At 42.1% G+C, this 20,323-nt stretch overlaps 2 protein-coding genes across 3 annotated transcripts in view; both read left to right on the top strand.

Annotated features, from left to right (window-relative positions):
• The window catches only part of LOC125459814 (hypoxanthine-guanine phosphoribosyltransferase-like), a 72,891-nt gene extending 67,768 nt beyond the window's left edge, over positions 1-5,123 (top strand). Inside the window, exon 10 of the mRNA XM_048546706.2 lies at positions 4,670-5,123. Within this exon, the coding sequence (XP_048402663.1) occupies positions 4,670-4,731 (62 nt within the window). The 3' untranslated portion in view covers positions 4,732-5,123. The remainder of the gene's footprint in view (positions 1-4,669) is intronic.
• Positions 1,429-20,085, top strand: nudt7 (nudix (nucleoside diphosphate linked moiety X)-type motif 7). Of its 2 annotated transcripts, none has more exons than XM_048546714.2 (4): positions 1,429-1,703; positions 9,124-9,277; positions 18,043-18,201; positions 19,392-20,085. In XM_048546714.2, the coding sequence occupies exons 1-4, from the start codon at positions 1,534-1,536 to the stop codon at positions 19,743-19,745; spliced, it is 837 nt and encodes a 278-aa protein (XP_048402671.2). In that variant the 5' UTR covers positions 1,429-1,533; the 3' UTR covers positions 19,746-20,085. The 2 variants fall into 2 exon arrangements, with proteins under 2 accessions (XP_048402671.2, XP_048402672.1); XM_048546715.2 differs by lacking the exon at positions 1,429-1,703 and adding an exon at positions 2,058-2,200.
• The last annotated feature ends 238 nt before the right edge of the window (positions 20,086-20,323 follow it).

Here is a 20,323-nt window from a genome sequence, read left to right as displayed (position 1 = left end):
GGATGACAAAAACTCAGTGCCTTTATTTCAGAGGATTTCTGGCTGTCAGTATTCATTTTCTGAACGAACATCAGTAAATCAGATCACCAGATAACTATGTCACTGCAGCTTTTGGCAGCTTGCTGTCAGTAATTTGGTTGTTGCATTCCCTACGTTGCAACAATTACATCTCAAAAGATACTTTATCAGCTGGAAATCCATTGAGGGCACTCTTTTAAGACTGGCCTGTTTGCATAACACTCTACATGGTAAATCGAAATAAATGTGAAGGAGCAGCTCAGCCGTGAGCCTAGATAGCGCTGCATTGGGAGGTGGACAGCAGCACTTCTCAGTGCCAGGAGGAAGATAACAAAGTGTGGAGCTGGATGAACACAGCAGGCCAAGCAGCATCTCAGGAGCACAAAAGCTGACGTTTCGGGCCTAGACCCTTCATCAGAGAGGGGGATGGGGAGTGGGAACTGGAATAAATAGAGAGAGAAAACAAGATAGGTAGAGAGGAGAGTATAGGTGGGGAGGTAGGGAGGGGATAGGTCAGTCCAGGGAAGATGGACAGGTCAAGGAGGCGGGATGAGGTGGTAGGTACACCCCACCACACCTGGAACCGCAGGAAGTGCTACACTTGCCCCCACACCTCCTCCCTCACCTCCATCCCAGGCCCCAAGATGACCTTCCATATCAAGCAGATGTTCACCTGCACATCTGCCAATGTGGTATATTGTATCCATTGCGACCGGTGTGGCTTCCTCTACATTGGGGTAGAGGAAGGCTTGGGGACCGTTTTGCAGAACACCTCCGCTCGGTTCGCAACAACCAACTGCACCTCCCAGTCGCGAACCATTTTAACTCCCCCCTCCCATTCTTTAGACGACATGTCCATCATGGGCCTCCTGCAGTGCCACAATGATGCCACCCGAAGGTTGCAGGAACAGCAACTCATATTCCGCTTGGGAACCCTGCAGCCCAATGGTATCAATGTGGACTTCACCAGTTTCAAAATCTCCCCTTTCCCTACTGCATCCCTAAACCAGCCCAGTTCGTCCCCTCCCCCCACTGCACCACACAACCAGCCCAGCTCTTCCCCCCCACCCACTGCATCCCAAAACCAGTCCAACCTGTCTCTGCCTCCCTAACCGGTTCTTCCTCTCACCCATCCCTTCCTCCCACCCCAAGCCGCACCCCCAGCTACCTACTAACCTCATCCCACCTCCTTGACCTGTCCGTCTTCCCTGGACTGACCTATCCCCTCCCTACCTCCCCACCTATACTCTCTCCAACTATCTTCTTTACTCTCCATCTTCGGTCCGCCTCCCCCTCTCTCCGTATTTATTCCAGAACCCTCACCCCATCCCCCTCTCTGATGAAGGGTCTAGGCCCGAAACATCAGCTTTTGTGCTCCTGAGATGCTGCTTGCCCTGCTGTGTTCATCCAGCTCCACACTTTGTTACCTTGGATTCTCCAGCATCTGCAGTTCCCATCATCACAGCGCCAGGAGGCACCACTTCAGAAGGTGGTAGAACAACTCCGAGATGCGAGATGGCGCTGCGCGGGGAGGTTGATATTATTACTCCAGGACACCAGAGGGCGTTGCTTTGGGATGTTGGTAACAGTACACCGAGCCGCTCGAGCCCCCTGCTGCGCGTCATTCGTTTGGTCGTTAGTCCCTGTGGAAAGCAGTTCTCCGGTGGCATGGCACAACAGGGAAGGTCTCTCTCTCTCTCTTATGTCTCCCGATATAAGGCTGCGACAGGGTTGACCGGGATGGGGTAGGGGACAGTGCGGGACCAGAACCCAGAAATTCGATGGGACGTGCCCGGCTGGGCCACCCGAACGGAAGGACGAGCTGGCGGGATGGTGGCCGTCCCGAAAGTTAGGGCCTGGAAACCACGGCAAGGAGCTGCTGGCAAGTCCGGGCGTCGTGGTGGGGGCGTGGAAACTGCAGCTTTGAGGCGGGGCTAGTCCTGGTGGGTGGAGCTAGAGTCGGGCGCGTGTCCAGTGGTGTAGGGCGGGGCTATGGGCTGGGGGTGACTCACGGGGGGGCGAGGAGGGACTTCGTGTGAGGGTGGGACTAGGAACCCAGGGCGGGGCTGGGTCAGGCCTAGGCCTTAGGGCGGCTCTATGGGTTTGGAGTGGGGAAGGAACCTGTGGCAGGGCCAGGCTGTTAGGGTGGGTCTATGGGCTGTCAAAAAGCAGACTACTCCAGGTGAGAGTCCAACAGGTTTATTTGAAAACATTAGCTTTAAAGTTCTGCGGAGCTGGAGGAACACAGCAGGTGGGAGGTCCTGACCCGAAACTTCAGCCTTCCTGCCCCTCTGATGTTGCTTGGCCTGCTGTGTTCCTCCAGCTCTACACGTTGTTATCTCAGATTCTCCAGCATCAGCAGTTTGTACCGTCTCTATTACAAGTCAAGACTGGTTGTTTTTGGAGAAGAATTCCCTCGTGGTTCGGTCAAGTGCTGAGTGGCTTGATTCTCACCCACTGAATTTGAACATCTATGGAACATCAAAGGACTAGGTGATTCACAAAAATAGCCATGTTCATCTCAGCAAGGGACAAATGCGTATGTTTTGTTAGGAGGAGGTTTAATTATGCTCTGCTAATACTCCAGTGCAAGCCAGTGCAACTTGTTGGAGCATTTAACTGATCCTTGGTTGTGGTAACTGATAGCCAGTGGCTAATTTACAGAACACTTACCTTGAATGTGCTGCTGCTATCTACAGACCCACCTGAAATATTGTGAATTATTTGGCATGCCAGAAGAGAATATTGATTTTGAACGTGGAGGCCTGTGATCTCCTAGCAAAGTATGTAGCATTGTAAGACTTGCTGTAATCTCATGGGCAATCAGTTGTTTCATTGATGAGTTTACATTAATAAAATACCATGCTGGGTAGATTAGTAAACTATACATTGAATACAATGTAACTTCAGATTTTTCTACCCTGAGGGTTGTGGCTGCTTTATGATTGAATCCACTTAGAGTTGCGATTGACAGGTGCTTAGATTTTCGGGGAATCAAAGGATTTAGGGAACACGTTTGAAAGTGGGATGAATCCTGAGATTAGCTATGATGATATTGTGGTCGTATTGAACAGCAGAGCAGGCTTGATGGGCCAAGTGGTATTCTCCCAGTGTACATCCTGTGTTCCTGTGTCCTTTTGGTGTTCTAGCCTGCAGCAAGCAAGCAAGAGAAACTGTTTTATTACGCAATGAGACCTTGAGATCTGGGAGTACACTGAGGAATGATAGCCACATTCCTCTCAAATCATCTAATCTTATCATTTAGCATTTCTAATGTGATTTGCAGATCAAACACTGGATTTTGCGTAAAAAGCCAATGGGAATGATGGAAAATGTTGGTAAGAGAAAAGCATCATAGGACAGGATGATGAATTAATTCAGGACTTTTGAGAGACATGTTTGCGAATTGGTTGTAATTGGCTTCCATGCGCATGAACAGTGCTGAAGAATTATCAAATTTGTTTTTGGAGCATTGGAAATACTGGTCCTAAAACCATGATAATAATGGAATCTGAATGTGGATTGCATTAAAGGCATGCAACAATGAAAAATGCAGAGGTGTACTGATCCATCCTAGAATCAGAGTAATAGACAGAGATTATTCAGCTCTTTGAATCTTTGCACTCAATCACATCATAGCTAATCTGTATCTCAACTCCCTTTACCTGCATGTGCATCATTTTCCGGATACCCCTCACCAACAAAATTGGTGATCCTCTGTCCTAAAATTTGTAATTACCAAGCAGCTGCAGCCTTTCAACAGATGGAGTTCCAGTTTTCCACCAACCTGTATTGTGCAAAGGTGCTTCTGAAATGCATGTTGACAAGATAGCTTCAGATTCCAGATGTTTCTCTTTTGCATGAAATTTTGAGTAAAGCTTCCATTATCTTCCCTCCCGCTGATATTGAATTAATCAGTTTTAATTCCCTGCACTTACTCTCGCTCCTTTTATTGAATATAGGAAGTATTTAGTTGACTGTAGTCTTTTGGCACTATTTAGTTATGAATTTATATGTACATAATAATGACTCTGCTACCTCTCCCTCATTTCTCTAATCTTTGTATGTAATCCCACTGGTTTGGTTACATGATATTTATAGCGCAAAAATAGAATATGTGATCAAAGTTCGATTCACCTTCATCCCATCTGACTCTGTCATGTTTTTATAAAATTTCCTCAAAATGTATCTGCTACCCCTTCTGTCACATAGGTCTTTACATCTTGATTCTATCCAAGAGGGAATTGGACATGGCCCTTGTGGCTAAAAGGATCCCGGGGTATGGAGAGAAAGCAAGAATGGGATACTGAAATTGCATGATCATATTGAATGTGTTGCAGGCTTGAAGGGCTGACTTGGCTACTTCTGCATCTTTTTTTATGTTCCAATGTCATGCCCACTTTGTCAGTCTCCCTAATAAACACTGGGATCAAGAAACTATTCTGTATTCCTGCCAACACCGCTGAATTTGTTGTTTGTAACCTTTTGTGGTACTGTCACCACCCTGATTTTCTTTTGTTCTGTATGTGTCTGTTGATCATTTAATTATGTATATTCTGTTTTTTAAAAAAAGCGTGCTTTTCTATTTGTTTTGATTTGTGATGGTACTGCACTTTCAAGAGACGTGTCTTCTGTACTGTTTCTCTTGCAGAAAGATGTTGCCACAGTGGTTCAGGCTGGTTAACAGCTTCAGAACTCTCCCTGCTTTTTTGAAATGACAAAGCATTATGAGTGGGTGAGTTCAAGGCTCACACAGATCCAAGAAGATCTTTAGTTTTGCTTTCAGTTGGTTGAAGATTTCTGCTGGCTGCTGAACTAAAAGCTTGAGTTCCAAACTGCTAAGAGTGAAATCTTAGACAAGAGGCAGATTGATTGTTTCTTCTGGACTGGAGAGAGGCAGCATATGAGAACAAGAACTGTTTTGCTGAATTGCATTTTTGACAATGGGTGTGTTCATGGGATACTGCCTGTCTTGGAACAGTTGATGATTATTGGTAAATCATAATTATCTTGTTAAGTATTTCAATAGAGTTAAAGTTATGCCAATTTTTTTTCTGTATTTTAACAGTGTTGTAGGAATAAAGTGTGTTTTGTTTAAAGCCTAATGGTGGACCAGTTGAATCATATCTGAAACACAGCACTTTACACTTACCTTTTAATAAATATAAGAGGCTATCTCCTTACTATATTTGGGGTTGGGGTCTGACTTTTGGTCTGGTGCAGAACAGATTTTTCTTCAGTAGGATGCTTACCTGTCTGCGTCTATGCTATATTTCGTTATTTCAATCAGCTCCTCTCTTAATCTGCTAAATTCAATGGAGTAAAGACCAAGGGTATGCAGTCTGATATTTAACCTCCTAATGTGTATAAGTGCACTGTATGTATGTTAATTTTAATCACAGGGATCACTGTTATTCATGGATGGTTAATTGCCAAAACTCTTTGGAAATTGAATCTAAACTAACATAATTCAGAAGAGTCAAATTGAACTTGAAACATAAACTGCTTTTTTCCCTTTATAGATGTTACCTGCTTTTTAATTTCAGATTTCCAACTCTGCAGTATTTTGTTTTTAACGTAATTTGATGTTACGACAATAAACAGTTTGTCCAATATTATTTATAATTGCCAATAAACTATTACACAGTGATAGAGCTGTAATCACAAATATTTAATTTTTGGTATTAAACAACTTGAACTTCTATTTCCCAACAGTTTAGATTTGTAAACAGAAACTCTCTAACTGTAACACTGGGCTTTTCATCACTCAAATTGATAAAATGTTGAAATTGTGTTATGAGCGTGACAAAAATTTCAGTGATAGTGCTGCATTCACTCCATTTCAGATACTTTTTAATTTTTTTTAATTTCACAAACCATTGGGCTCTGGATATTTCTGAAAGATATTGTCCAATTAACACTGAATTCTACCTGGCTTCACCAAGTCCTGCCTAAACCTATTTGTACTGCAGAATCTTAATTATGGTGAGAGGACAGACAGCCCATGAGGAGCTCAAAAAAATGGCTGCTATATAAAGGGGAAGGAGGGGAAGATAATGTATATATTAGAAGCATGAGAAAGTTGAAGTGTGAAAACAAGACACAGACAAATTATGGGCTTATTATTGGAGAGTCCTCACTGCCATTGTCTTTAAGTCCCTTCCACAAATACTGACCCCTCACCTTCAATTCCATCTCATTGACTAGTCTCGCACGCTGCTTGAGATCATTGACCAGTTCCTATTATCTCTTTTGTTTTTGTGACCAGCTTCCCATATGCAAAAATGACCTCAGTCAAATCTCATATCCTAATTTGCTCTAAGTCTGTCTCATCTACCTGTGTTGAATAGTAGTTACAAAACCCCTCCACCTGATCAGAGGAATTGAATTGATATACTTGGAAAGATTTTATTGTGGTCTAATGCTGATTCACCCCATTCCAAAACAAGAAAATTTTCACAGCAGTTGGGAAATGATTACACCTGAACAGTTGAACTGTTGTCATGGCGCTATTGAAATACAGATTACAGAAAGACTTACATTTATATAGCATCTTTCACAACCTAGGTAAAGTCGGGAATACAGCCATCGGGAATGCAGAATTAATTTTATTCACAGCAAATTTCCACAAACAGCAATTGTGATGTTGTTTAAGGAAGAAATGTTGACCAGAACACAAGTTAGAATTCCCTCACTCTTCAAATAAATTTCCACCTTCTTTTATCTCAACCTGAGAGCAGTGTTTCCTCTAATTTGTGTTAACTGTATACAGCCAGCTTGTTGCATTGTGTGAGATCCTTGATGCATAGCCGAGTCTGCAGATTGTCACTTGTGTATGACCTGTTTATTTCCCCACGTGACATAATACCCTTAGAGGTAAGTAGCCTTAGAGGGCAAGTGGGATCTTGGTTTAAAATCTCATGTAAAAGACAGCACCTCTATCAATGTAGTAAGAAGTGCTAATGATGGAGTCAAAGATAACGCAGCATGAAGCTGCAGGAACACAGCAGGCCAGGCAGCATCAGAGGAGTAGGAAAGCTGATGTTTCGGGTCTTTTCAGAAGACCCTTTTTCAGAAATGAGGGAGGGGAAGGGGGCTCTGAAATAGAAAGAGGGAGGTTGGGCTGGGGAAGGTAGGTGGGATGGTGATAGTGAGTGTAGGTAGGTAGTAGTGGGGATTGGCAGTGAGCTTGGAGAAGCGGATAGGTGGGAGAGAAGAGAAACAAGTCAGGGAGGTGGGGGTAAGGGGCTGAGGAAGGGAGGTGGGATATATCACCATCCCACCTCCCCTCCCCAGCCCATCTCATCCTCACCTCTTTGACCTGCCTGCCTTCTCTCCCATCTATGCGCTCCTCCAACCTCTGCTAATCCCCACCACTACGTACCTGCACTCACTTCTCGCCATCTCATCTACCTTCACCAGCCCAACTCCCCCTCTCTCTATTTATTTCACAGCCCTCTTCCCCTCCCCCATTTCCGAAGAAGGGTCCCGACCCGAAACGTCAGCTTTCCTACTTGTCTGATGCTGCCAGGCCTGCTGTGTTTCTCCATCTCCATTTGCGTTACCTCTATCAATGTGATGCTCCTTCAATATAACTCTAAAATACCAGACAAGATTGTATGTTATAATCCCTGGAGTGGAACGTGAATCCACAGCATTCAGACCGAAAGTTAATAGTGCTAATCACTGGGCCACATTAAACACTTGCAACAATTTCAAAAAAAAAGTATGTACAGGGCACAATTGCAAAAACTTGAAAATGGAAACTGGTATTGTGGGAGTGGTTAATTACTGAGTGTAGTGCTGTGCTCCTTGCTGTGGGCTTCTTGTGGTTCTTGAAGTGACGTAAAGGGCACTTGCACTATTTTGTGTTTGAAGTTTGGGCTACTTGTGAAAGGAGCACCTCGGTACTGATGTGGTGTAAGGCTTAATTAGTTTGAGAATATTTCCTGATATCTATTTATTTATAAATATTTTTTGTTTATGAGCATTCTGCATTTGTTGCCACTGCTGCATTGTAACAGATAATTTCCATTTTATCATTGATTTATAATGATATTCAGTCAAAAAGACTAATGATAATGGGGTCATTACTTCAATGTAAGAAGAAGTTGTGTGCAACCCAAATTCCAGGAGACTTTAGCTCATTATCATTGAAATTTTTGTAAATCATATCAACATTTCTGCTGGAGAAAATGCAAAGAATGCCAAAACTACAGCTGTGCTGTCTGTGTATCTTTACAATACTAGAAAACTGCAGGGTGATTGTAATACTGTAATTAACCGAGGAGTTTATTTGAGGATAAATGATTCAATGAGAGTGTGTGCACTTTGGATCAATTAGCTAAACATCCTCTCTCCAAGTTAATATTGTTGTTACAAAAGCACAGGATTCTGTCCAGCTGAACATACTTGATTCACACTTTAGGATTTTTACTTTTCCAGTTTATATTTGTGAAATGTTCTGCTAATGTTTACCTAAAATCACTACATGACTTTTCTCAGTAAATGAGCAGAAGGATGGCTCAGTGTTTAGCAATGCTGCTTCACAGCACCAGGGTCTCAGGTTCAGTGCCACCTTGGGCAGCTGTCTGTGTGGGATTTGCACATTCTTCCCATGTATGCGTGGGTTTCCCCTGGATGCTCCAATTTCCTCGCGAGGTCTAAAGATGTGCAGGTTAGGTGAATTGGCCATGGTAAATTGCCCATACTGTTCCAGGGATGTGCAACCTACGTGTATTAGTCATGGGAAATGCAGGGTTACAGGGATAGGGTAGGGTGAACGGGCCTGGGTGGGATGCTCTTCAGAGGGTTGGTGTGGTTTCTAAAATTCAGTGATTTCTATGATTGGAAACATTACTCCACACTTTATAATTTCCTCTCCTGTGTGGTGAATCTAACATTGAATTAAAACATGTCTGTTGCTGGAACCAGATATGAGATAAGTTGACTTTTTTTCTTTACCCATTTTCATCTTTAAGGTGCCAAGTCACAATTCTGAGGCAGATTGTAATATCTACGGGCAGTTGCAGCAAATGCTGTCACAAGTCTTCAAACTGGAGCTCTGTTTCAGCCTATGATGTTTCTTATTTTGTTTCTTATTAGATCATCAATTAAAGAGAAGGTGAAGCACGTGCTGAAGACATATGATGTCGGAAATAAATACTCAGATTTGACCCTTCCCAGAGCATCAGTGCTAGTGCCCCTGTTCATAAAAAATGAGGAGCTGCATGTACTTCTTACAGTCAGATCCATGAAGGTACAGTACTGAGAAATAGAGAGTGCAGGGGTATTAATCTTAGTTTGTATCAGAATGGGGAGCTTTGCCCATTGAACTCTTAGATCCAGGATTTTCATTCACAGAGTCGTCAGCTTTTCTATCAGTTTCAGTTGGCATGAAGTTATAGAGTCGTAAAGCACGAAAACGAACCTTTCGGTCTTAGAACATATAGAACATAGAACAGTACAGCACAGAACAGGCCCTTCAGCCCACAATGTTGTGCCGACCATTGATCCTCATGTACGCACCCTCAAATTTCTGTGACCATATACATGTCCAGCAGTCTCTTAAATGACCCCAATGACCTTGCTTCCACAACTGCTGCTGGCAACGCATTCCATGCTCTCACAACTCTCTGCGTAAAGAACCTGCCTCTGACATCCCCTCTATACTTTCCACCAACCAGCTTAAAACTATGACCCGTCGTGCTAGCCATTTCTGCCCTGGGAAATAGTCTCTGGCTATCAACTCTATCTATGCCTCTCATTATCTTGTATACCTCAATTAGGTCCCCTCTCCTCCTCCTTTTCTCCAATGAAAAGAGACCGAGCTCAGTCAACCTCTCTTCATAAGATAAGCCCTCCAGTCCAGGCAGCATCCTGGCAGCAATCTTCCTAAACTAAAATTGTTAAAGAGCATACTTTTAGGTCATGAGAGCTGCCCCTTGTAAAATTACATTCTATTTGTAATTAGATTTTGATTATTTAAACTTTTTTTAATGTTTAATCAACTTCATATCACAGGGCAGACTGCCTTTTAAGATCATGGGGAACTGATGCCTCAAGAGAAGTCAATTACTTCACTGTCAGGTACTCTCCATGGGAAGCATTTACCCTCAGGTGTTTTCCAGTTAGCAACATCTAATTTTCATTTGATTTTGGAAGTATTCCCATTTGTATCATGCCACAACATGCATGCCAACTATTCATGATTCATATGGGCATCCAACATAGGTTGGAATCTGCTTGTCGAAGTTTGCTGATAAAAATGAATGTGAATAATGGTCCCCACCAGCACCCTACAGTATCGTACTGCCAACATAGTGCTGCTTCATGTTTCTCACAATTTAGCAAGACTGGGTCCCTAGACCAGTTGGACTCAGCTGGAGGAGAAATAATACTGAGAGAGAAGAGAACCCCCATGTGAATTGAAGACTCTGGAAAGGGTAGGATCTTGTTGGGGATAAGGTAGATAGCACCTAGTGTAAGTTGTGATGCGGAAGAAAAGTTTAGTTGTATGGATATGGTATTACAATGAGATGTGTCTTGGTGACAATGCCAGCATTTCTTGGTTATTCCCAAGAGAGCATTGTTGTACATCTGGAGTCATATATGGACTAGACCTAGTTAGGCCAGCACATTCCCTTCTGTAAAGGACATTAGTGAATGACGTGAGTTTTTACTAGAATTAATGGTTGTTGTCATAGTCGCATTACCACTGAATTGATTTGCATTGAATTCACATTCCACCAACTGCCATGGTGGGATTTGAACTCATTTCCCCAGAGGATAAATAACAGCACTATTGTGTTATTATCTCCCCTAGATAGGAGGCAGAGGAGTTTGTAGTGAGAGCTGGCACGGTAAGTTGAGAGAAGAGTACCACTGTAAATGTGTAGTCATGCATTGTTTATAGCATTCTGTTATTCATAATTGAAGGCTCAACTAGTAATCCATAGAATGCAAGTTCAAATCTCACCAGAGGCATTTGAGAAATGTTTAAAAACAAGTTGGAAATAAAAAGTGACTGTAAAGTTCTCAGAATGATCAGTAAATCTGATTGGTTCACCGAAATGTCTTGAAGGAAATGACCATCCTTACATCAACTGGTCAACATACGTATGGAGTAGTAGCAAACAGAGAGTAATAGCGGAAGAATGTTTGTTGGACTGGAGACCTGTGACTAGTGGTGTCCCTCAGGGGTCAGAGCTGGGCCCATTGATGTTTGTTATCCATGTCAGTGATTTGAATGAGAATGTACAAGACATGATTGGTAAGTTTGCGGATGACACTAAAATAGGTGGTATTGTGGACAGTGAGTTATCAGAATTTGCAGCAGGATCTTATCAGCTGCAGAAGTGTGCCGAGAAACAGCAAATGGAGTTTAATATAGATAAGCGTGAGGTCTTGCATTTTGGAAAGTCAGATCAATGTAGGAGTTTCATGGTGAATGGTAGGGTCTGAAGGAGTGTAGTGGGAAGGGGGACCTTGGAGTTCAGGTGCACAGTTCTCTGAAAATGGAGCCACAGGTAGACAGGACAGTGAAGAAAGCTTTTGGCACACTGGCCATCATCAGTCAGGGCATTGAGTGCAGAAGTTGGGAAGTTATGATGCAGCTGTACAGTATGTTGGTGAGGTTGCACTTGGAGTATTGTGTTCAGTTTTGGTCACTTTGCTAGAGGAAAGATGTTATTAACTGGAAAAAGTGCAGAAGAAATTTACAAGAATGTTGCCAGGACTCAGGGGTCTGAATTATAGGGAGAGGTTGGACAAGCCAGGACTTTTTTTCTGTTAGAGCATAGGAGACTGAGGGAGGAATCTCATAGAATTGTACAAGATGATGATAGACATAGATAGAGTAGATAGCCAAAGACTTTTTCCCAGGGTGGAAATGACTATTACAAGGGGGCATAATTTTAAGGCGATTGGAGGAAAGTATAGGGGAGATGTCAGAGGTAAGTTCTTTATGCAGAGAGTGGTGTGCATGTGGAATGCGCTTCCGGGCAGTGGTAGTGGAGTCAGATACTTTAGAGACTTGTAAGTGACTCTTGGATAGGCACATGGATGATAGTATAGTGTAGGGTATGCAGAGTAGTTTGATTTTAGTCGGATAGTAAGTCGGTACAACATTTTGTCCGAAGGGCCTGCACTGTGCTGTACTGTTCTGTGTTTTATGTATAAGATTATGAGAAGCATGGATGGGGTGAATGTATTCAGTGTTTTTTCTAGGATTGGGGAATCGAGGACTAGAGGGCAGCAGTTTAAGGTAAGAAGGGAAAGAATAAATGGGAACCTGAGGGGCAACTTTTTTTACACCGAGGGTGGTACACATTTGGAATGAGCTGCTAGCAGAAGTGGTTGACGCAGGTACATTAACAACGTTTAAAAGACATTTGGAATGACACATGGATAGGAAAGGGTTTAGAAGGAAATGGGCCAAGTGAATGGAAATGGGGCTATTGTGGAATGACATTTTGGTCGACATGGACCAGTTTGGGCTGAAGAGCCTGTCTCTGTGTTGTAGGACCGTATGTATTCTGAAATAGTTGAGGAAGGCATCCAGTTGTATCAAATTGCTGTGTTTTAACAAAAGGTCTTTTCCCAATGCAACCAGAGATAACCAGCAGGTTACGCATGCACGATGCCAGATTTTTGCACAAGTGCAGGCAGAGACATACATCATAGAAACAAGCCCTTCATCAAAAAACACTAATCTCTTTTATCCACACGTGGTCCATATCTCCTATGTCATGGCATCATAAATCCCTGTCCAGATGCTTCTTAAATATTGTGAGGGTACCTGCCTCCACCACCCTCTCATGCAGCCCGTTCCATATTTCTACCACCCTCTGGGTGAAAAATGTGTTCCTCAGATCCCCTCTAAACCACTTACTCCTCAGTTTAAACTTATGCCCTCTAGTCTTAACATGTCTTCCATGGGGAATGATTCAACAATATACCCTATCTACGCTTCAGATAATTTTACATGCTTCCTGCAAATCTACACATGGGTAGCTGATAGGAATGCTGGCTGTCACTAGATGATGGCATATTTTAAAACCTCTAAACAGAAGAAATAAGGCATAAGTTTAACACCTCCAGTAGTGCAGCACTCATTCAGTACATCAATGAAATGTCAGGTTAGATTAACTGCTTCAATCTTTAGCATGGGGTTTGAACAACCTAACCAAGGCTCGCCCCTGCAGTACTAGGTCAAAGGCCTTGTGCACTAAATGTATGCTCTCCTCCCTGCAAAATTAATCCTTCACCATAAGGCGAAGTGATGACCTAGTGGTATTTTCACTGGACTGTTAATCCAAGAATGTTGATAGTTCAGATTACGTGATTGCAATGTGCAATGGCAGAACAATGGTGTGTCTAACTGTCAGACAGGAAAGAAGAGACAGTCCCGCTGGAGTGGGGGAAAGGGAGACGGGTGACAGAGAATGTAACAAGAAAATCTAAAAGGGAACTCATTCCTTCCTTTTTCCACATCATAGTTCTACCATTCTCACATTCTGATCACTTAATCTGAACTACCAGCCTCCCCCCCTTCCTATTTATTTCAGAACTCCCTTCCCCTCCCCCATTTCTGAAGAAGGGTCTCAGCCCAAAACGTCAGCTTTCCTGCTCCTCTGATGCTGTTTGGTGTGCTGCGTTCTTCCAGCTCTACACCTGGTTATCTCTTTATCGACATACTTTCTCCCCCAGCACTCCAACTCCTCCTCCCACTATTGCATAAATGCTACATACCCCCTCCACACGTCATTTCAGCTCTGATGAAAAGTCATTTGACTTGAAATGTTAGCTTGCTTTTTCTCCATGAATGCTGCCTGTCCCACTGTGATCTCTAGTATTTTTTGTTTTCTGTTCAGATTCCAGCATCTGCTCAAATTTGCTCCTACTCTTAATTGCCCTCTAGCCAATTAGTGTTGGGCAACGAATTCTAGCCGAGCTCGTGACATCTTCACCGTGTGAATAAAAAAAATCACCTGCTGAAATTACAGCAATACTCCTTTTACTGTCTGGTCGAAAGAATGATTAACTAACCATTCAAACCAATTCTACTCTGATTCACAGAGTTATTGTTATGCAAATTAGATCAAAGTAAAAGATGAGGTAGTGTTCGGTTATATCTGAAAGCTGATTAATATTAAAAAATTGAATGCCAGAATTCAGGTAGATATTATCTTAATCTGCCAGCTGCAGGTAATTAGCTGCTATTTACAATGAATAAGGTAATGTATAGACTAGTTTGTTAAAAGCTTTGAAATGGAATGTTATTTTATTTAAAATTTCCCTGGGGTAATTGTGGAATGATTTTTTTTAAAACTCCCAACTGAGAAATTTTAACAGTATTGGAATATTATTTGCATATGAAATAGAAAGAAGACATAAAAGATTAGGTAGCAGCAGATGCCATTCAGTAAATAATGCCAGAAGATGTTGCAGCAGCGTTAGGCCATTCAGCCCATTGAATCTGTTCTGCTCTTCAATCATGGTTGATACGATTCTCAGCCCTATTCCCCTGCCTTCTGCCCATAACCTTTGATCGCCTTCCTAACCAAGCACCTATTTATCTCTGTTTTAAATACATTCAATAACTTGGTAATGAGTTCTGCAGATTAACTTTCCTCTGGCTGAAGAAATTCCTCCTCATCTCAATTCTCACAGTCACCCCTTCACTCTTCGGCTGTGCTGTTGGATCCTAGTCTGTTCTCCCAGTTTGTGAAATAACCATCCTGGATGCAGAACTTCCATGGTGAAGTACTGCTAGATTATTGGGGACTCTGCCAATGATGACAGAATAGAGTAGCCACGTAATGTGAAGCTAAGAAGTCAAATGTACTTTTCTGTGGTTTCTATTATTTTTCCCCCACTTGGAGCTTGTGCATTTTTTTTTGAAGGGCTTATACAAACCTTGAATGGGTTTTGTCCTCTCAACACTGGAAATTTGGGACAAAAATCTTTTACTGCAGTAGCCAGCAATAAAACTTAGTATCACCTCATTTAATCAGTCAGGCAGCACATGGAACCTCAGTTCACATTCAGTCATATGCCCCTGCTATTCCTGTTTACCTTAAAAACACTACCTTCAACAGAAAGAAGACTTCCAAAATGTAACCCTCTTGCCTACCCAATATAAAGCATCTGAGACATAACAGACATTGCAGTTCAGACATCATCTGACCCATGCAAAGTGTTGCTGCGTATAAAAGACTCCAATCTGTGAGTCATGTAGTCTATGCTGATTCATATTTCCCTGTAACTGGATGTGAATTCAATATAATTGCAGCTTTCATAGCAAGATTAGAAACTTGCACCTCAACTAACTGTCAGGACTGAAATCCACGGAGGCAACCCCTCTTCACAAAAGTTATGAAAGAACGGAAAGAGAGCCTCTGCCACGCAAGAGTATATAGCATTTTCCAAAAATGCATTTGTTTCTTGGAACTGCGTTCTGTAATGTCAACTGGAGGTGGTGCAGAAACTAGTTCCACCAAGACTGCACTGACACATGACTTTCTAAACTAAAAACCTTTCTCCTTTCCACAGTCCATATCCCTCTATTACCTGTCTATTCATGTGTCTGTCAAGGTGCCTCTTAAACATTACTCCTGTATTTGCCTCTACCACCTCCTTTACCAGCCCATTCCAGGCACTCAACACCTGCTTCTCGCATCTCCTTTAAACGTACCCATTTTACCTTAAACCCTTGTCCCCTAGTAACTGACATTTATACCCTGGGAAAAAGACTCTGAATATCTATTCAATCCATGCCTCTCATAATTTTGTAAACTTCTACCAGGTTGCCTCTCATTGTTCGACACAAGTGCAAACAAACCATGCTTGTCTAATCTCTCCTCATAACATATGCCCTCAAAACCAGACAGTATCCTGGCAAACCGTTTCTATATCCTCTCCAAAGGCTTCACATCCTTCTGGTAGTGTGGCAACTAGAAATGAACACAGCATTCCAAAAGTAGCCTAACTAAATTCTATTTATCTGCAACATGACCTACTGATTTTTATACTCCATGCCCCAACCAATAAAAGTAAGCATGCCATATGCCTTCTTGACCACCTTAACAACTCCTATTGCTACTTGTAGGGAACTATGGACCGGTACATCTAGATCCTTCTGTTTTTGATGCTACGTACATTTCCATTTACATATATTTCCTTCCTGCATTAGATCACCCAAAATGCATCACCTCACATTTGGCTGGGTTAAACTCCTACCATTTTTCCTTCTAAATCGTTAACTTATTTGTATTCTGCTGTATCTTCCTCATTAAAGCAGTTATCCCAATCTTTGTGCCATCTGCAGACTTACTAATCAGACCACCTATGTTGTCCTCTGAAGCATGTATTACAGATAACATGTGTCCTGTCCCTGCAGAACACCATTGGTCACAGATCTCCAATCAAAAAAGCACCTTCCCCCACATCAATCTTCTTTATTACTTCCTCAAAAAACTCAAGTTTGTGAGGCATGACCTTCCAAGCACAAAGCCATGCTGCCTGTCGCTAATAAATCCCTATTTTTACAAACGTAAGTAAATCCTATCCCTAAGAATCCTCTCTCATAATTCACCTGCTACTGACATACGGCTCATTGGCCTGTAATTTTCCGTAATATTTGTGTTGCCTTTCTTGAACAAAGGAACAGTGTTGCCTGTTCTCCAGTCCTCTGGCACCTCTCCATTGACTAAAGAAGAGGCAAATGTTTCACACAAGACCCCTACAATTTCGTCAGCTGCCTCCCTCAGCCTTCTGGGATAGATCCCATTAGGCCCTGGGGACTTGCCTACCTTAATGCTTTTCAAAACACCCAACTTTTTTTTATAATGACATGTCCTAGAAAATCAACGTACACCTCCTGAGACACACCATCCACCATCTCTTCCATCTTCATGAATGCTGATGCAAATTGTTTGTTAAGGACCTCACCCACTTCCTTCTGCTCCATCATAAATTTCCTCCTTTCTCCTTGAGTGGACCTACCCTTTCTCTAGCTGCCTTCTTGGTTCTTAAACATGTATAAAATGCCTTGGGATTTTCTTCAATCCTATTTACCTTTCAGCCCTTCCTCTTCCTTGTTGGAGTTCTTTCCTACTATCTTTGTGTTCTTCAAAGGTCCTGTCTTCAGTTTCCAAAACCTTTTGTATGCTTCCTTTTTCTTTTTGACTAAAAATGTGCCATATGGATATAAAGTGGATAATTAGAGTTATGTTGCCTATTGGCCATGATCTATTTGAATGACAAAGCAGACTCCGGGGACTTAGTGAGGTACTAAAGTTCCTAAGGTCTTACTTCTGCAACTGCAACTAAATCAATGCATACAATCCTCTCATCTCGCATGTGAGATAGTGGCTGGCTGCCTGCTATAGAATGGAATCAGCTCTTTTTAGTTTTTAATCAACCTGTTCCAACATGGTCAACACATCTCAGATGAGACTTGAACCTGTGTCTTCTAGCTCAGAGGCACAAGCGTTGCTACTGAAGCTTCAGATTCCAATGAAATGAAGCCAGTTACCAGAAAGATTCCACACTATTTCTGGTATGACAGAACAGCCATTCAGCAATGGGAAGCAACTATCTAATCTTCTGACCTCAGTGACTGTGGGGCTGAGGAGAGAGATAAATCAATTACTGTGTCTCTATCCAGGGTAGGTAGCTACACTTAACTGAAAGTGCACAGGTATGAACACTAGAAGAGGACATTAATGAGCTTGCCTTGCCTTGTCTTCTCAGAGTTCAGATTTAAAAGAATAGCCTCTCAGTCAAGGTACTGAAAGGAACTTACTGCCAGCATGAGCTAGTGAACTTTGGAGAAGGGTGACAGAAAGAAAGTGCATGGCTGACCATGTGTCTGACGCAAGGAGAGATTTAAGCCCAGTGCTGTAATCCAAAACTTAAACTGTAGGTGAAAATCTGCAATAACATTCCTTTACATTGTAGAGAGAAATTCTCATAATTCAACTTTGCTCAATAATGTTTCTCATGATTTTGGTTGTATAGTTGCACAGCAGCCGTGGAGAGGTTTGCTTTCCAGGTGGGAAACAAGACATGAAGGATAGGAATGATATAGATACAGCTCTTCGTGAAGCCCAAGAAGAAATTGGCCTTCCCCCAGATCAAGTGGAAGTAGTCTGCAAACTGGTCCCTGTCATCAACAAGGTACATGATTGCAGGTATTTCTTCAGTCAGCTATCAGCACCAGGCTATTGAGTACTCAAATCAAGTCAATACCTGAATCAGCTTTTTTACAAATTCATTCATGAGGTGTAGGCTTCCTGGGTGGCCCAGCATTTATTACCAATCCCTCATTCTTCTTGGGATTTTTAGCCTCTTTCTGCAGTCTGTGACAAATCCAAAATGCTGTTAAGGAGGTAGTTCCAGGAGTTTGACCCAGAAATACTGAAGGAGCAGTGATTTATTTCCATTTAAGAATGGTGAGTGGCTTGGAAGGAAACTTGCAGAGGGTGGTATTCCGATGTATCTACAGGCCTTGTCCTCACAGATGGTGTTGGTCATGTGTTTGGAAGTTGCTAAGTAAGACGATTTGGTGAATTTATGCAGTGCATCTTGTTGATGACACACACTGCTTCTGTTGAGTGTCAGGAGTGAATCTGGATGTGTCATCAGTCAATTGGGCTGCTTCTTCTTATGTGGAGATGAGCTTCTTAATTGTTATTGCAGTTGTACTCATCCAGGCAAGTGGAGGCTACTCTGCCACAGTCCTGACTTGTAGATAGTGGATAGGTTTTGAGGATGTGACATTGACATATTGTACCAAGCTGTTTCATGCCATCAGTCAGCTTTGGTTTTGTGCCTGCTGTGTCCCAGTTCCTAGTTTGGAGGCCAGATCCTCCTCTTATTGGGAAAGAAGGAACGGCTGGGAGGCGAAGCCAAACACTTCAATTGTCTGTCCACTTCCCTGATGCCATGGCAAACATGCTATTTTGAAGCCTGAGGACAGATACTTGACATAGGGTAGTGAATCCTAGAAAGGATGAAGGGGAATAGAAAGCTGTTCGTACACAGTGAACACTGCAAATTGCTGTAAGGCGATTCACTAAGTTTGCACTTAATTACTGCAGAACATTGGCCAGAATAAACATAAAAAACTATTTTTATGCTTAAGTTGCCACTTTTTTTATGCTTAAGTTGCCACTTTTAGATGGGATAATTACTAATGATTGACTTTTTCAAAAAAGGGAATTAAAACCTGGAAGAGCTATCAAAAATTTTACACACTAATTTCACTTTAAATCTCTCACTGTCAAACCTCAGGACAGTCTTTATGGCGCCTCTGTTGTGTCTTTTTTTTATCCTAATGTTTACTTTGTACTCACCCTCATCCACAGGATGATATTCTGGTGACACCGGTGGTGGCATTTATTGAAGATACATTTCAACCACAGCCCAATGCTGATGAAGTGAGCGACGTGTTTGTCCTGCCATTGTACCACTTCTTAAAGTCAGAAGAGCACTCTTCAACATCTTACGAAACGGGCATGTTGGTACACTTCTTCACATTTAAGGACCGGCATTTACACAAGTCATTCACTATCTGGGGCCTCACTGCACAAATTTGTATTATTGTGGCTTATGTAGCTCTAGGCCAGAAGCCTTTGTTTAAGGTTGATTTTGACATTGATGACCCCTTTGCAAGTATGGATAAGTATCTCATGGCAAAATATGCTACTAGTAAATTATGAGCTTTACTGATGCACTTCCTTGCTCTGTCTTTAATTGGATAAGCACTAATATTTTGATAAAGTTTAAAACCCTCTTTTACATTAGTGTATTAACTGTTATTTTATTTCTTTACTTCAGTGGCTGATTTATGTACAGTATTCTCAGTTTATTCATTTTTAATTGCCATACTACTACCTTAATGAACCAGCAGCTAATTAAGTTGAGCATTTTCTGATGTTGCCACAGTGTTTGTTATGATCTCATGCTGTGGACTGATGTGAAACCTCATCAGAATACATGTGGTTTAAACAAGCACATGTAATTAATTAATAATTATAAAGACAGATAATAAATTATTTTACTCACTAATATATGCTTGAATGGGACGTGTATGCATGCTTTCCATTTTGTTATTCAGTCATCCTTGGAGAATTGCATCAAGAGTGGCCAGGATGTCATATCTGCTGAGTTGTTCTAACCTCTTGGGACGCGGCTTCATCCAGTGACGCAGTGATAATTCTAAATGGGTTAATGGATTTGATGATATAGCACGCAAAATCTCTCAGGCAGAGAAGATTCTGGGGAAACGTCTTCAGGA

This window comes from Stegostoma tigrinum, chromosome 16, assembly GCF_030684315.1.
Source record: "Stegostoma tigrinum isolate sSteTig4 chromosome 16, sSteTig4.hap1, whole genome shotgun sequence".
Lineage (NCBI taxonomy): Eukaryota > Metazoa > Chordata > Chondrichthyes > Orectolobiformes > Stegostomatidae > Stegostoma > Stegostoma tigrinum.
The sequence above is the reverse complement of the archived record's forward strand: the minus strand, read 5'-3'. Positions and strand labels throughout refer to the sequence as shown.

What these genes read in the sequence shown, in the direction of transcription:
- nudt7 (XM_048546714.2), top strand. Translation starts at nt 1,534, where the DNA reads ATGGCGCTGCGCGGGGAGGTTGATATTATTACTCCAGGACACCAGAGG. An exon ending in GGCATGGCACAACAGGGAAG is followed by an intron (nt 1,704 to 9,123) that starts GTCTCTCTCTCT and finishes GTTTCTTATTAG; the next exon opens with ATCATCAATTAAAGAGAAGG. An exon ending in TTACAGTCAGATCCATGAAG is followed by an intron (nt 9,278 to 18,042) that starts GTACAGTACTGA and finishes TTGGTTGTATAG; the next exon opens with TTGCACAGCAGCCGTGGAGA.